At 47.1% G+C, this 15170-nt stretch overlaps 1 protein-coding gene across 2 annotated transcripts in view; it reads right to left on the minus strand.

The window, feature by feature from the left end:
- Positions 1 to 15170, minus strand: part of USPL1 (ubiquitin specific peptidase like 1) — a 38089-nt gene that overhangs the window by 17743 nt on the left and 5176 nt on the right. Inside the window, exons 2-4 of one of the 2 annotated variants that reach the window (XM_025213630.1) lie at positions 7833 to 7999; positions 7113 to 7241; positions 3623 to 4274 (exon numbers count right to left, since the gene is read on the minus strand). In XM_025213630.1, the coding sequence (XP_025069415.1) occupies positions 3623 to 4274; positions 7113 to 7241; positions 7833 to 7931 (880 nt within the window). In that variant the 5' untranslated portion in view covers positions 7932 to 7999. The remainder of the gene's footprint in view (positions 1 to 3622; positions 4275 to 7112; positions 7242 to 7832; positions 8000 to 15170) is intronic. The other variant, XM_025213631.1, reaches the window with a different exon arrangement.

Genomic DNA, 15170 nt, shown 5'->3' on the forward strand with positions numbered 1-15170 from the left:
GAAAGAGTGGGTCCCTTACTGAATGGGGGAGGCAACCTAGTGACAGATCATGCAGAAAGGCTTAAGTACTCAGTGTCTTTTTTACCTCAGACTTCACAGGTAAGGTCAGCTCTTGGACTACTGCACCTGGCAGCACAGTTTGGGGAGGAAGTAAGCAGCCCACTGTGGTGAAAGAACAGGTTAGGGTCTATATGGAAAAGTTGGATGGGTACAAGTCCATGGGGCCAGATGCAATGCACCCAAGGGTGCTGGCTGATTCAACTGCAGAGCCGCTGGCCATTATCTTTGAAAACTCATGGCAGTTGGGAGAGGTCTCGGATGATGGGGCAAGGACAAATACAGTGTCTATCTTGAAGAGAGGAGGAGGAGGATCTGGGGAATTACAGAACAGTGAGCCTCGCCTCAGTCCCTGGAAAAACCATGGAACAGGTTTTCAAGAAATCCATTTCTAAGCACTTGGAGGAGAAGAAAGTCACCAGGAATGGTCAACACAGATTCACCAGAGGCAAATCATGCCTGACCATCCTTCTATGATGAAATGAGTACCTCTGTGGATGTAGGGACTTTAGCAAGGCTTTTGATAGGGTCTCCCACAACATTAAATCACAAGCAAGCTAAAAGTATGGGTTGGAGGAATGGATTGTAAAGTAGACAGAATACTGGCTGGATTGTCAGGTTCAAAGGATAGTAATTAATGGCTGCATGTTTGGTTGGCAGCTGGTATCAAGTGGAGTACCCACCCCAGGGGTTGGTCCTGGGGTCGATTTTGTTCAGCATCTTCATCAACAACGTAGAAGCTGGGATAAAGTGCACCCTCAGCAAGTTTCTAGATGACACCAAGCGGGGCGGGGGGGAATAGCACAGCTGGACAGTAGGGTTCGGATTCAGAGAGATCTCAACGAATTGGAGGATTGGACCAAAAATACTCTCATGATGAAGTTCAACAAGGACAAGTGCAAAGTCCTGCACTTAGGATGGAACAATCCCATGCACTGCTACAGGCTGAGAGCTGACTGGCTGGGCAGCAGCTCTGCAGAAAGGACCTAGGGGTTCCAGTGGACAATAAACTGAATGAGTCAGTGTGCTCTTGTTGCACAGAAGACTAATGGCATTGGTAGGAGTGTTGCCAGCAGATTGAGGGAAGTGATACTCCCCCTCTATTTGTCACTGGTGTGGCCACATCTGGAGTACTGTGTTTAGTTTTGGACTTTCCACTACAGAAAAGATGTAGGGGTTCTTAACCTTTTTTAAGCTGAGTACCCCCCTTCTGGACGCAGTGTGTATGTGTGTGGGGTGTGCCATGTGCTGACAGACAGCCAGACGCAGAGCTGGCAGTGCAGGGAGCTTGTATGTGGCCGCCAAGCATATATTCCGTGCTGCCGCCAGGCACAGCTTTTCTGTGCCACCGGCTTCGCATGTGGCTAGCCATCAGCACCCCCTCCCCAGTGCGCAGCAGCGGTGTGGGGAGCTTGCGCATGGCGGTGGCCGCCCCCACTGCCATCTATACACTCAGTGCCGATGCCTCATGTGGGGGGGGGGGGGGGGGGGGAGCGGCGGGCGGCTGGGGGCTGCCAGCTGGCCACACGTGAAGCCGGCGGTGCGGAGAAGTGGAGATACCTGGATACGGGAAAGTGGTGCCCGGCTTATTTAATCTGCACAAGAGAAGACTGGGGGGGAATTTAATAGCAGCCTTCAACTACCTGAAGGATAGTTACAAGGAGGATGGAGCTAGACTGTTTTCAGTGGTGGCAGATGACAGAACAAGGAGCAATGGTCTTAAGTTGCATCAATGGAAGTTTAGGTTATATGTTAGGAAATAAATGCTCATGAGGAGGATAATAAAGCACTGGAACATGTTATTCAGAGAGACCGTGAAATCTCCATCCTTGGACATCTTTAAGAGCTGACCCGACAAAGCCTTGCCTAGGATGATCTAGTTGGGGCTGGTCCTGCTTTGAGCAGAGGGTTGGACTGGTTGATCTCCTGAAGTCCCTTCCAACCTAGATTTTCTATGATTCTAAGGCCATACTTCTAAATGTGTGTGTGAAGGTCAACTATTCATTAAAATAGATATATAGCTATATTAGAACGTAAGTCTTCAGTGAAGAAAAGGAAGTACACTAGGAACTAGGAAAGTTAACTAGGAACAAACAAAACAAAACAAAAAAAACCCTATTTACATAAATGATCTGAATTCATCTTGTTTGTACCAGAACAAAATGCATCAATGAAACATTGAATTTTCAATCCACTTAAAAAAACCCCAAAAACGTACACATCTGTCTTGAGAAAACATTTCACAAAACTGCAGAAAAGTAGCGATGGAACAGAACTCCAGAGGTCATCACTTAGTTCAACCTCTAGCCTGAAACAGGTTCATCCCTATTCAGACCATCCCATACAAATCTTTGTCTAACATATTAATAAAACCATAAAATAAACAAATGTCACACAACTACAAGGCACCCTAACTTGCTCCACAGAGCAGGGGGAGAGGGGGACAGCAACAGTGTTCAGTGCCCGACTGCTGCAAAGGTTGCTAATATACACTCATGATACAAAGAGGGCCAAGCCCCCTGCTACAGAGGAAGGCAAACCTCCCCAGTCCATACTAATCTGACCAAAGGTAAAATTCCTTTCTGACCCCAAATGTGGTGATCAATCTGACCCTAAGTGGAGGGGTCTCTAGCCACAAACCTCCAGGTTTTATCCCCAGAAGGAGCACTGGCATACCCCAGTTAAAATCCTCAGCCCTGATTGCAGCCAACTCTCAGGGATTCTGAGGAAGGTATTTAAACCTACAAGAAACCTCTGACACAAGAGGAAGGGAAGAAAAACTCTTTCCTTGTCTCACATGGCAAAGCCCAGAAGCATGGGAAATACCCACAGCATAGCATAAGGACAGCTACTCCTAGATCATACCTGACTAATACTTATCCAACCTTCTCTTGAAGACCCACAATGATGGAGATTGCAGAACTTCCATCGACAGTCTATTTCACTGCCTTGCTGTTCTAACTGTGAAGAAGTTTCTCCTGATATTCAATTTAAACCTACTTTGCTACAACTTCAAGCTATTACTTGTATCCTGCTCTCTGCAGTGAGAGAAAAAAGTGCTCCCCCTCTTCTTTATGGAAACCATTCAGATTGAAAGCTGCTATCATGTCCCCTTTGAAGCATGTTGTTCACAGGCTGAACATGCCTATTTGCTTCAAACTGTTCTGATATGGCTTCCCATTCAAGCCCTTTTAATTTTAGGTCATCTGCTTCTGGACCATTTTAACTTCTCCATGTCCTTTCTAAAATGTGGAGCCCAAAACTGCACACAGTACTTGAGATGAGGCCTAATCAGTGCTGAGGAAAGAGGTACCATCCCTCCCATCCCCCCACTTTCTTCTAGTGACTCAGAAAATGTTTTCACCTGTTACTGAGAATCTGCCCTGGGAAATTACATCTTTATCTTGAATTCTATTGCAAAGTATCAGCTCAGCCTTGGCAATCTGAAACAGAAGGGAACAGACTTCTGCACACACTACTGAATTTCTCCATGCTCTTGTATCAATATTCTTGTACATTCAAGTATTCTAATGTCAAAAGAAATAGGAACATAAAATTTACTCACTTTTTAGCTCGCTACTTTGGCAGTTTTCCAAGAGTGCAGTTGCTTTACTATATTTTGTCAAGAGTCTCTGGAGGACAGATTCTTCTTCAGTGCATGCTCTAGTCACCACAATCTTTAACACTTCCAAGTGTACCAGTGCTGACAGGATACAATTTAACCAACAGAGAGCATATACATTCCTCCACTGAAGACACAAAGGCGTTACAAGCAATGCAGATTTATCATCTTCAAACAGTATTTCAGATTTTATTGGACAGAGTTCAGAATTTGGCAGAAGTTGTGTTCTGGAGTTAGAGACCTCAATATGACTTTCTTGAGAACCACTGACAGCAATAGCTGCTTCCAAGCCCACTTTCTGCTCCAAGGTCTCAACTGTCCCATCTGATGTCTGCTGATCATCCTGTGATGCATCAATTAGAGTCCTATATAAATTATTTCCACTGTAGTTGATAACAAGATCAGTGTCTGAAGTCTGTTCAGTGTCCTTCAAGTTGGTAGTTCTTGCCTGTTTTGAACATGATCTAATGGGAGAAGTTATAGGACTGGTTTCAAAGCATTTCCTTTTTCTCCGAATACCTGGAGTTTGATGATTTGCTGAATCACAAGTCATTATTATGCTGTCAAGAGGTTTATAGCCCAGAGGATAGATGCACTGAAAGGAAGAAAAAAAAGACTGTAGAAATAGGAAAGATTACAGAAATCCAGACAGCATCTTATAACAACTGGAAATACAAACCATGCAGTTCAAACAGAACTCAGATCTCTTGCTCTTTGACACATTACTAAAAGTTATATACAAATCAGAGATGACTGAAATGCACATTATCCATTTAGCTTACAAATGACAATAATGGGCACTAATGGAAGTTACTTCCATTAATAGTGAGAGCTGGTACATTTTTTCCTCTTTCTCTAGCTCTCTCCAACCCTTCAAACAGATCTCCATAGGATCTCCTCTCACACCCCAATCTCCAATCCAATCTCCTGGAACAAAGAGAAATGTCTTCCAGCCCTTTATTCTCCCAGACTAATAGGCTTTTTAAAAAGAAAAACAGAAACCCTGACACATGAAACTTACCTTAAAACAGGAGTGTCAAAAATACAGCCTGTGGGCTGCATCTGGCCCACAGAGCCCTAGCATTCAACTGCAATGCTGCCTGTGCATCTCAGACTGGCCTTGCCTGCCACATCCAGCACACGCTAGCCCAAGCCTTGACCCTGTGCACTGCACACAGAGCCCATCTGGTATACACTGCCTACAACATGGGGCTGGAACTGGGGAATGCACAAGGCATGCAGGGCCAGTCGGGGTCATGCGCTGCACAAGGTGCACGGGGCTGGTCCAAGGTGTGCGCTGCAAGCAGTGCCTACACTGGACCAGCACTGCACACCGTATTTGGGGCCAGTCTGGATAGGGTCCATACTGGCCTCGCATGGCCCTACGTGCTGGATCTGACAGTCTGACACTCTGGACTGTTCCAGGTGCTACATACAGCAGGCAGCATATGGGGCCAGTCTGGGGTACATGCTGTATATGGCACCTGCACTGCATTGCTCCTGCATGCTAGATCCGATACATAGGCTGGCCTGTAGGCCCAATCCAACCTGTAGTCCTGGCCTGCACTCCTCATCTGACCCAGGGGGACAGGTGAGTTTGACACACCTTCCTTAAAGTATAAGAATAATTCAGGTAGCATAAGGGTATAAATTCTCAGGAGAACATAAAAGTGTGTTTAAAAGCAAAGACCCCCAAATATTAAGCAGCACAGAAAGTTAACTAAGGTTATAGTTAAAAGAAACCCAGTATCTTGAAAGTTTGGACATTTACAGGAGCTGCCATTGCTGTAACTGTGGTTCAGGGGCCAAAGTGACAGTGTACTCCATGCCGTGGTCTGTAGCTGGGCTAAAGCCAAAAGGTAATTAGCATGGGGGCAAATGACTCACCCACATGTACCATATGCCTTGCTCCCCCCTTTACCTGCTACTGCCTCCCCACGGCAAGACTAAATTTAAGACACTCCAATAATTAGAATGTATACATGGAAAATTATAACAAATTGTTAAACTTTTCAAGTAGAGAACCTAATGATTGGGGGGGGTTGTCTTAAATTCAGGTGAATACGGTAGTTTACTAACTTATGCCTAGACAGCAACATTGTGCAAGAACTGCTGCACCAAGCAGCAAAAACACAGCATTCTTAGTCCCCTTTGGTAAATCTTGGTAGTAGCTCCTCTATTCTGCCCACCAGAGTCTGAACCTGGACATCTTCTGGAAGCACTGCAAGACCTTTTGACTTAATTCTGATCACTAAACATCTGCCTAAGTCAGCACACTGTTTGGGGAATTTCTGTTATATCCCTTGTACCTCTTATTTCTTTTAAATATTTTATCTGCTTTTATAAAATTATTTTGGGGTTTTTTTTACTGGAAGACACCCTGAGCCTTTTTTAGGACGGGCAGGAGCACATAAATGTAATAAATATATAAATAGGTAAATAAATACATGTATATGTATAGGCATACCAGCCTTTTTTCTGACCGCTCTTTTTTATAGTCACTCAGCATAGAGGCTCGTAAAAGCCTGCCTTAGGGAGGGCAAGGCTGGGCAAAACATAGCCCGTGGTCTAACCTGCCAAGTGACTGGATCCAGCTGGGGCCACTCACACTGGGGCAGGCTGCACTTGGTTCCTGCTGGCACCCATGGCCCAGCCCACATGTGCATCTTAAGGCAGGGCTGTTCCCAGTGCAGCTGCAGCTGGATGCCACTCTACTCTTCCCACCTCCAATGTCGGCTTCTGCTTGTTATTTTGCCCCTACCAGACTGCACTGCACCACTCCAGGTGAGCAGCTTCAGTTGGGCAGCTCCTGACCCAGTGTGTGGGGCTCCAGCTCCCAGCCGTCTTCCAATGGAAGGCAACCGGGAGCTGAAACCAGTTCCCCACGTGCTGGTTCAGGAGCCACCTGCTGGGAGTGGCACAGTGCAACAGGGACCAGAGTAGGAGCTGCCACTAGAGGTGGGGGGAGCAGAGCAGCACCCAGCTGGCTGCAGCCACATTGGGAACAGCCCCACAGGAAGCTACACAGCACAATGCAGCAAGGGAAGGAGTGCTGCAAGGGCAGAACAGACCACAGTGCCCGGGTGAGCTCTGCTGCGCATACCCGCTGCACCAATGGCAGGCTCCTGGGACCTAGCACCCAAGCAGCCTCCCCGGCTGTCACCACCCCATGACCCAAACCCGTGATACCAGCCTTGCCCATCCCTCCCACTCCTGAACACTGCTCCCTGCCCACCTGTAGCCCCATATGGAGTTTTGACAAGTTGTGGGGGGAGTGTTGACCCAGCTCAGACAGCTCATCAAAATTTCCCATGTGGCCCTCAGGCCCAAATAATTGCCTATCTGTGATTTAAAAGATGCCAAATGATAGGCTAGGGAAGTAGAATTGCAAAAAATAAATAAATAGATTCAACAGACCAAATTTAGGCACTACCTGTGGATTTTCACATAGAAAAATGGACTCTTGAAAGTTAATGCGGTAGGTCCGTAAACCTCGTATCTGGCCCTTCTCTTTGCAGGCTGGACAGTACTTATCTGAAGTTGTACTCCCAAAATTATAATCCTAAAAAAACCAAAAACAAAAACCAGTGATACCAGCATATGCATTTTAAATGTTATTTTTCACATGCAAGACATAAATGACAACACAGAAAACAAGATGCATGTTTTATATATTGTTTACACTATGTATTTAGAAGTTAACCATGACAGTTTAGAATTTGATCATAGCAAATAAAATACAAATACAGTGTATGGTTTTCTAAATTAATTGGTCTCCTTGATTGTGATTTAAATAGAATAAACTTCATGAAATGATTTTATTTAAAAGAGTACAGGTTGAAATGGCATTTGTTTTATTTGCAATGAACAAAAAGGTTAACTGCCAGTGAACACAAACTCTGAATTCTCATAGACAAATCACAAATTGGTGACTTGATTAGATCAAACACTTTCAAGAACAGAGCTGGCAATAAATATAATGACTTCTTTGAATTTTAAGTACAGTAGAACAATCTTTCGCCTTTAGTATAAGATTTCCGTGGAAAAACAATTTTATAAAGCAGTTCATTTTGCAAACAAGACCAAATTATAGTCTCTCAAAAATAAGAGAAAACATGAACTTTGCACACATGAAAAACAAGTTTCAACTGACTTTTCCCAAATACCCCACCATGTGGAGTGTGGATATCCCTATATCAGTCCCTTGTCCAATCACTTGCAAACCATTTCCAGTCTTCTGGGAATCCATCATTCTGAGCCACTGGCTAATTTATGTCAGTTGTAACATTGTCAAGACCACTAAGGATTTTTCAAAGAACCCTGAAAAATAAGAAGCGAATACAAACAAGTTAAATGAAAATTAGAATAAGTTTGATTTTACAAACTGCACTACAAACAAAGCATTTTCTCTGAAAGTGAAGTTTATGGAGCGCTTTCTTGAATTTAGAACAGCTGTGGCTTTATAATCTGAACAGGAAAATAAAAGAGCATCTGTATTAAGTGGCAAAACAGTTTTTTCCAGCTTCAGGCCCTGTGCCTGCAAGGGGCTCCATGCAAGCATCTCCAGTGCCTATGCTAATTTAGTCTGGCAAATGCTTGATGCTATAAGCAGTCTGCTTGTGCCAAGCTACTGGTAGGGATCAAGCCTCTAGTGATAAAAAGGGGTTATTTTCAAGATATGAAAAATGACAGGAGAAAAACACCAAAAACAAAATCCTATCATAATTTGTCTACTATGGGGCAGAAACAGTTACGGGTTTTTAAATGGCGAATTTAACCTGTGTCCACAATAAACTAAGGAATTTCTTTTCCCACATGTGAGTAACTACATCCTGAGAAGAGACAAGGGAATCCATGTTGCCAAAACGTGTAATCTTCTGACAATTCAAAGTTGTAATTTTACTAGTAATTCCAGAACACTACTACAGTATTATTTCAACAATACTACTACTACAATTAATAATTAACTAAGGCTCTGTATGATGAAACTATAAATTTAGGGCCAGGTTTATCTTTGGATGTGTGAATGCATGTAATCTCCCAGAAATCAAAATACGTTATTGGGAAGGGGAAGGGAGGAGACACGGCACATACACATATCAAAGAGCTACTTGTTAAGACAGTACAGTTATATAGAACTTAAATGTCATCCAGCACTGAAATTCAGGTACATCTAAAATGAAAGGTAGCAGAATGCAGCAGTGTAGGACAACTTGGGCCTAATTTTGATTCTACAGAAGTTTTACACAAACTTCCACTGACTTCAAAGGTGCAGTATCAAACCAAATGTCAAGAAAATGTACCCTTTGAAACATTAGAGAGTTTACACATGCAGAGTATAATTATTAGGCCTGTGTGAAGCAGCAAGTATTCGCTTTGGATCTGGATTCGGCCGATACAGGAGAGACAGTGATTCAATTTGGTGATTCGAATTACTGTCCCGATTCAATTTGGCTGATTCAGAGATCTGGCGTCAATTCATTTTTTTTTTTGCAGATTCAGATGAAAACAGCAGGGATCGTAGCCCCTTGCCAAGTTTCAAGGAGATAGGCACAGGGGTTTCTGTGAAAGTGCACCTCAAACACAGCTTTATATGTTGTTTCTACATCCCTCCCCCCAGAGCACTGATTGGAAGGGAACTCAGAGAAAGATCGCAGTCACTGGCCAGTTACAGATATCAGGGCAGTCTTTCCCGCCCCCCTCCCCCCAGTCTTTTCCATATATGGAAAATCACCCCATTCGCCTCCCTCTTCTCAGTTTCTATTTGCGGCAAACCTTCTGAATCTCTCAGAATTGATTCAGAGGCTTCCGATTCGATTCAGACCTTTTAATGGGTCTCCCAGTTTGGATATTCGTCTGCCTAATTGGGCCGAATCTCCTCTGAATCGAATCGGCTACTGAAGCTTCACACAGCTCTAATAATTACCTAAGCTGAATGCTGGACACATCACTGAGTTTAACACTCTTCCTCATGCTAGTTTTTTCCTCCTCTTTTAATGTCTCATTTGTGTTAAACAAATTTAATTTAAAATTTAAATTTTTAAATTTAAGTTTAATTGTGGGTGACAGGAGACTGATGACCAGTGAGACCATTCCAGTCACAACTCAAAAACTTTAAGATACTACACAATAGAAAAGACTTACCATATTTCACAGTGTACAAGTCAAGATTTGAAACCCAATTTTTAACCCTTAAAATTCAACCTTGACTTGTATACCATATCACCCTGCGAGCAGCACTGGGCTCAGTGCTTGACTGGTGCAACCCCATCCTGTGAGCGACACTGGTGCAGCCCACACAGCGCCACTTGCAGGGGATGAGGATGCACCAGCACCGTTTGCAGGGGATGGGACCGGGGATGGGGTTTTGCTCGGTGCTCAGCTGGCGCAGCTCCATCCCCTACAAGTGGTGCTGCCTGGACCGCACCAGTGCCGCTCACAGAGGATGGGTCCACACCAGCCAAACACCAAGCCCAGCACCGCTTGCAGGGATGAGGCTGTACTAACCAAGCACTAAGCCCAGCCCCATTCCCTGTGAGCGGCAGCAGGCTCAGCAGTGCCGCTCACAGCAGACAAAGCCAGCTTAGCACTTGGCTAATGCAGCCCCATCTCCTGCGAGCCTGATGTTGCTCGCCGTGGACTGGGTCAGGGACAGGGCCAGGGGTGCACGACTCACAGGGGATGGGACCACGCCAGCTTAGCCAGGCCCTGTCTGCTGTGAGTGGTCTTGCTGAGCGCCCAGCATGGTGCCGCTCACAGTGGATGTGGCTGGGTTTGGCGCTCAGCTGGTGTGGCCCAGGCAGCGCCACTCACAGGGGATTGGGTTGTGCCAGCCGAACCTGGCCCCAAACTTATACACCGTACCTATGAAAATCTTTACTTTTCAAATCGGAATGCCATGGGTCAATCTATACACTGTGAAATACGGTGCGCATATCAATTAACACGGTGCTAGTGTAGCCTTGGATTCAAGGGAAAAAACAGGTCCGCTGATCAGTTTTCTTTGTTCCCTTGGGCACCTGAGTGGTTTTGCTGAGCTTCAGAGAAGTCTGAGGTTTTTTACCCTATGCCTAATATTTATAATTGGCTGGTTTTAATATTTTAATAAATGATCACTGATTGGTTTATTTACATTTTTGTTTTACTGAAACGCTGAAGCTTTTAGAACTGGATTGAACCACATCTCTTGTGGACTTGGAAGGTGTCAGTTAGTTGGGTTTATGTCCTTGGGAAAGTATAAGGAAGGATTTCTTATCTCTTGTTTTCCCATTGGGGAATGCTGTTTAACACTGGCCTGTTACTTCTTTACCCTACTTTCTCGTCTTCTGTAACAGACTTTTTTTTTTTTAAACAAATCATCTAAGCATTTTAACAAAAATACATCTATTGTAGCAAAATAATAGCAAAATAACATTTAATACGTTTGGTTACACCAATTACTACTGCTAATATTTTAAGCTTTCAGGCCTTGTACTTTGTTTAATTATGCTTTATTAAACATGTCAATGGCTTTCTTTACTTTGCTAACCAAGCTAGTTGTTACATCTGCAAAGGTTCACAATACACTCACTCAGACAGGCTTTGGGGCCTTTGGCTTAACCACACTTCAGTATACAGGTGCACCGATATATTGGTCCATATTGTATTGGCACTGATAAAAGGAAAATTGACATTAATTGGCAATCAGCTTTTTTTTGGGTAATGTGGCCAATACTGTCACTGATAAATGCTGTGTGCATGCGCAAACAAAGCCACATGCATACACATAGCTAGGAATGCAGCCTGGCAGCTTGGAAAGCAGTGTCTAGCCAAGTGGTCTCCAACCTTTTTATGTAGATCACCTTTGGCATTTAAAAGCAACCCAAGATTTCATAGACATTCAGGCTGGAAGGGACCCCGGAGGATCAGAGTCCAGCCCCCTGCCCAGGGGCAGGAAGTCAGCAGGGATCACAGGATCCCAGCAAGCTAAACATCCAAAAGTGTCTTGAAGGCCTTCAAAGTAAGTGCTTGAACCACCTCCGGCGGCAGTCTATTCCAAACCTTGGGGGCTCGGACAGTAAAGAAGTTCTTTCTTATGTCCAGCCTGAAACAGTCGCGGAGGAATTTGTGACCATTCAATCTTGTCATCCCTTGGGGCACTTTGGTGAACAGATGTTCCCCCAAATCCTGATGAACACCCTTAATAAACCTATAGGTGGCCACCAGATCACCCCTGAGCCTGTGCTTTTCCAGGCCGAAGAGTCCAATGGCTTTCAGCCTTTTGTCATAAGGTCTGTTATCCTGACCTCTGATCATGCGCGTGGCTCTCCTCTGCAATCTCTCAAGCTTCTCCACATCCTTTTTGAATTGTGGAGCCCAAAAGTGGACGTAGTACTCCAGCTGCGGCCTCACCAAAGCCGAGTACAATGGGAGAATGATGTCCCGGGATTTGCTTGAGAAGCATCTATGGATGCAAGCCAGCGTTTTGCTCACTTTGCTAGTCGCAGCATCACACTGAAGGCTCATGTTCATCTTGTGGTCAATCATGACCCCCAAGTTCCTTTCGTAGTGCTAACCAGCGTAGCACTGCCAAGCCTATAAGGATGCTGCAGGTTTTTCCTCCCAAGGTGGAGAACCTTGCATTTTTCGGTGTTGAACACCATCAAGTTCTCATCTGCCCATTTCATGAGCCTGTCAAGATCTGCCTGGATTGCCCTCCTGTCCTCAGGTGTGGATGCTTTACCCCAGAGTTTGGCGTCGTTGGCAAACTTGGCCAGTCTGCTTCTGCCATCAATGTCTACATCATTGATGAAGATGTTAAACAGTATAGGCCTTAGGACAGAGCCCTGAGGGACCCCACTGGTCACAGGGCACCATGACGATTGACTTCCGTCAACCACCACCCCTCTGGGATCTACCGCAGAGCCAATTCCCCAGCCAGCAGATCATGGCGAGGTCGAGGCAGCAGTTAGCCAGTTTTGCCAAGAGGTGATCATGGGATACCAGATCGAAGGCTTTTTTTAAGTCAAGATATACGACATCAATCTCTTCCCCCTTGTCTAGGTGATAGATCACCTGGTCGTAAAAGGAAATGAGATTGGTCAGGCAAGACCTACCTGCAACAAACCCGTGCTGGGTATCCCTCAGGATATTGCTGTCAGTTAGCCTGTATAGGATGGCCTCTTTGATAATCTTTTCCAAGACCTTCCCCACGATAGAGGTCAGGCTGATGGGTCTGTAGTTTGCCGGATCCACTTTCCTCCCTTTTTTGTAGATAGGCACGACATTGGCCTTCTTCCAATCACAGGCACTTCACCAGAGCACCAGGAGTTCTCAAAGATCCGTGGCAGGAGCTGAGCTATGATGTCCACCAGCTCTTTGAGTACCCTTGGGTGTAAACAGTCAGGGTCGGCTGACTTGAAAGTATCCAGCCTGTCAAGGTGTTCCTTCACAAGGTCAGCTTTGATGGATGGTAAGGAATCTCCCTCACCTGGGCCTCCCTGTCCCGCAGTGGGCAGGGTTGTCCCGTGGGACTGGTGAAAATCTGACGCAAAGTACCCATTTAGGAAGTTTGCTTTTTCCTGGGCCTTGGTTGCCAGTTGTCCCATCTGGTTTAGCAGGGGTCCAACGTTGCCCTTGTTTTTCCTCCGTCTCCCCACACTATCTAAAAAAGGACTTTTTATTGTCCTTGATATTTGTAGCTAGCTGGAGTTCCATCACAGCCTTGGCTTTCCTGGTTTGCTCTCTGCAGGTCCAGACCAGAGCAGAGTATTCCTCCTTGGTGGTGGTTCCAGTCCTCCATCCTTTGTAGGTCTTCCTTTTAAGACGCAGGAGGTCCACTAGTTCCCTGGAGAGGCAAGGGGGCTGCTGTGCCCTTTTGCTGCCTTTCCTCCAAGACGGGATAGACTTTGCTTGCACATCCTCAATCGCAACCTTGAGGAGCAACCACTTGTCCTGAACTCCCCTCCCCTTTGGGTTGTGGCCCTTTAGGGCCTCACTGACCAGGCCCCTGAGTTTGTCGAAGTCAGCTTTCCTGAAGTCGAGGAGTTCTGTATTACTGACTGATTTGCCAGCTTTACGGCGGATGGTGAAGGTGATTGGCTCATGGTCACTGTCACCCAGCTTCCCTTCAATCATTAGGTCGCTGATTAGGTCATCCCCAAGATCTACTGTGTGCTGCCATCACCACGATTCCCGCAGGCAAGTCTGTGGGGAGGGAAGTGGGGGGCAGACTGAGGCAGAAGGAGAAAAAATTATTTGGGAGCATGCCCCCCCAGCTGGTAAGTCTGTGGGAGAAGAGGTGGGGGGGGCAGATTGAGGCTCCAGCCCTAGCCTTACTTCCTCCCTCACCACTGAGGCCTTGACTTGCTCCCCCTCCCCCAATGGCAGGGAGGGAGGGAGTGGGGCTGGAGCAGGGGCATGGGATGGAGCCACAGGAAAGGGGTGCACGCAGCCCAGGAGGGCACAGGGGGCTTGTGCCCCCAGATCTACATGCCGGCCGGGCCAGTTGCCCCTGTGGACTGAGACCGGGGTGTGCCAGGCAGTGCGACTACACAGGGGGCTGCAGGCACCTGAAAATTCACCGTAGCCCCCCCCTCCCAGCACTGTGCAACACAGCGACTGCCATGAAGCCATGGTTCTGCTTTCCAGCCCCAGCACAGATCCTGGGTGGGAGGGGACGAGAGAAGGGGAAGGGAGCACCGTGCTTTTCATGGCACCGGGCGGGGCTGGGCCGTGCTCAGGCTGAGCAGTGGCGGCGCTGGGAGGGGGGCGAGCTATGGCAAATTTTCGGGTGCCCAGAGCCCCCTGTACAGCCCTGCTCCCAGTGCCACCGGGAAGAGCCCAGCCCCAGCCTGCAGCGGCCCCCAACCCCACCGGCGTGCAGATCCAAGGGCACATGCCCCCCGTGCCCTCCCCTCCGGACGAGCCACTTGAGGCTCTGTCCCGCCCTGCCATGCAGGGCCTGCCCCTGCTCCAGCCCCACTTCCTCCCTCCCTCCCCACTGCTACAGCCACCTAGGCTACCCTGTTTGGGGGGGGAAGGCAACGTGCCCCTCCATCTGTGCACAGAGGCAGCTACCGTTGTGGACTGGGCTTTGCGTCTCAAGCCCTGCTTCAGCCTGCCCAGGAGCAGCCCGAAACCTGTGTCCTGCTGCTGGGCTGCCCAGGAGCAGCCCGATGCACGCCTTGCCGCTGTGTACGTCCCTTGCCTACCCAGCGACTGGACGCAAGCAGCGTTGGGCTGCTCTCGGGAGGGCTGCAGCAGGGCTCAGGGCGCAAAGCCCAGCCTGCAACAATAGCTGCCTCTGCCATGCACAGAGAGGGGGGCATGTGCCTCTCTGGGGCCTCCACCAGGGTGCACACAGTGGCAGGGCCCCATTCAACTTACCCCTGCTCCCACCTCTACAGCACTCTCTCTCACCGCGGGGGCCTCAATCTGGCCCCCACCCCCGCCTTCCCTCCCCCACAGACTGACCTGCTGGGATGGGGCACGCGTGTGCACGCATGGGTGC

The sequence above is a fragment of the Alligator sinensis genome, unplaced genomic scaffold, assembly GCF_000455745.1.
Source record: "Alligator sinensis unplaced genomic scaffold, ASM45574v1 scaffold406_2, whole genome shotgun sequence".
Lineage (NCBI taxonomy): Eukaryota > Metazoa > Chordata > Crocodylia > Alligatoridae > Alligator > Alligator sinensis.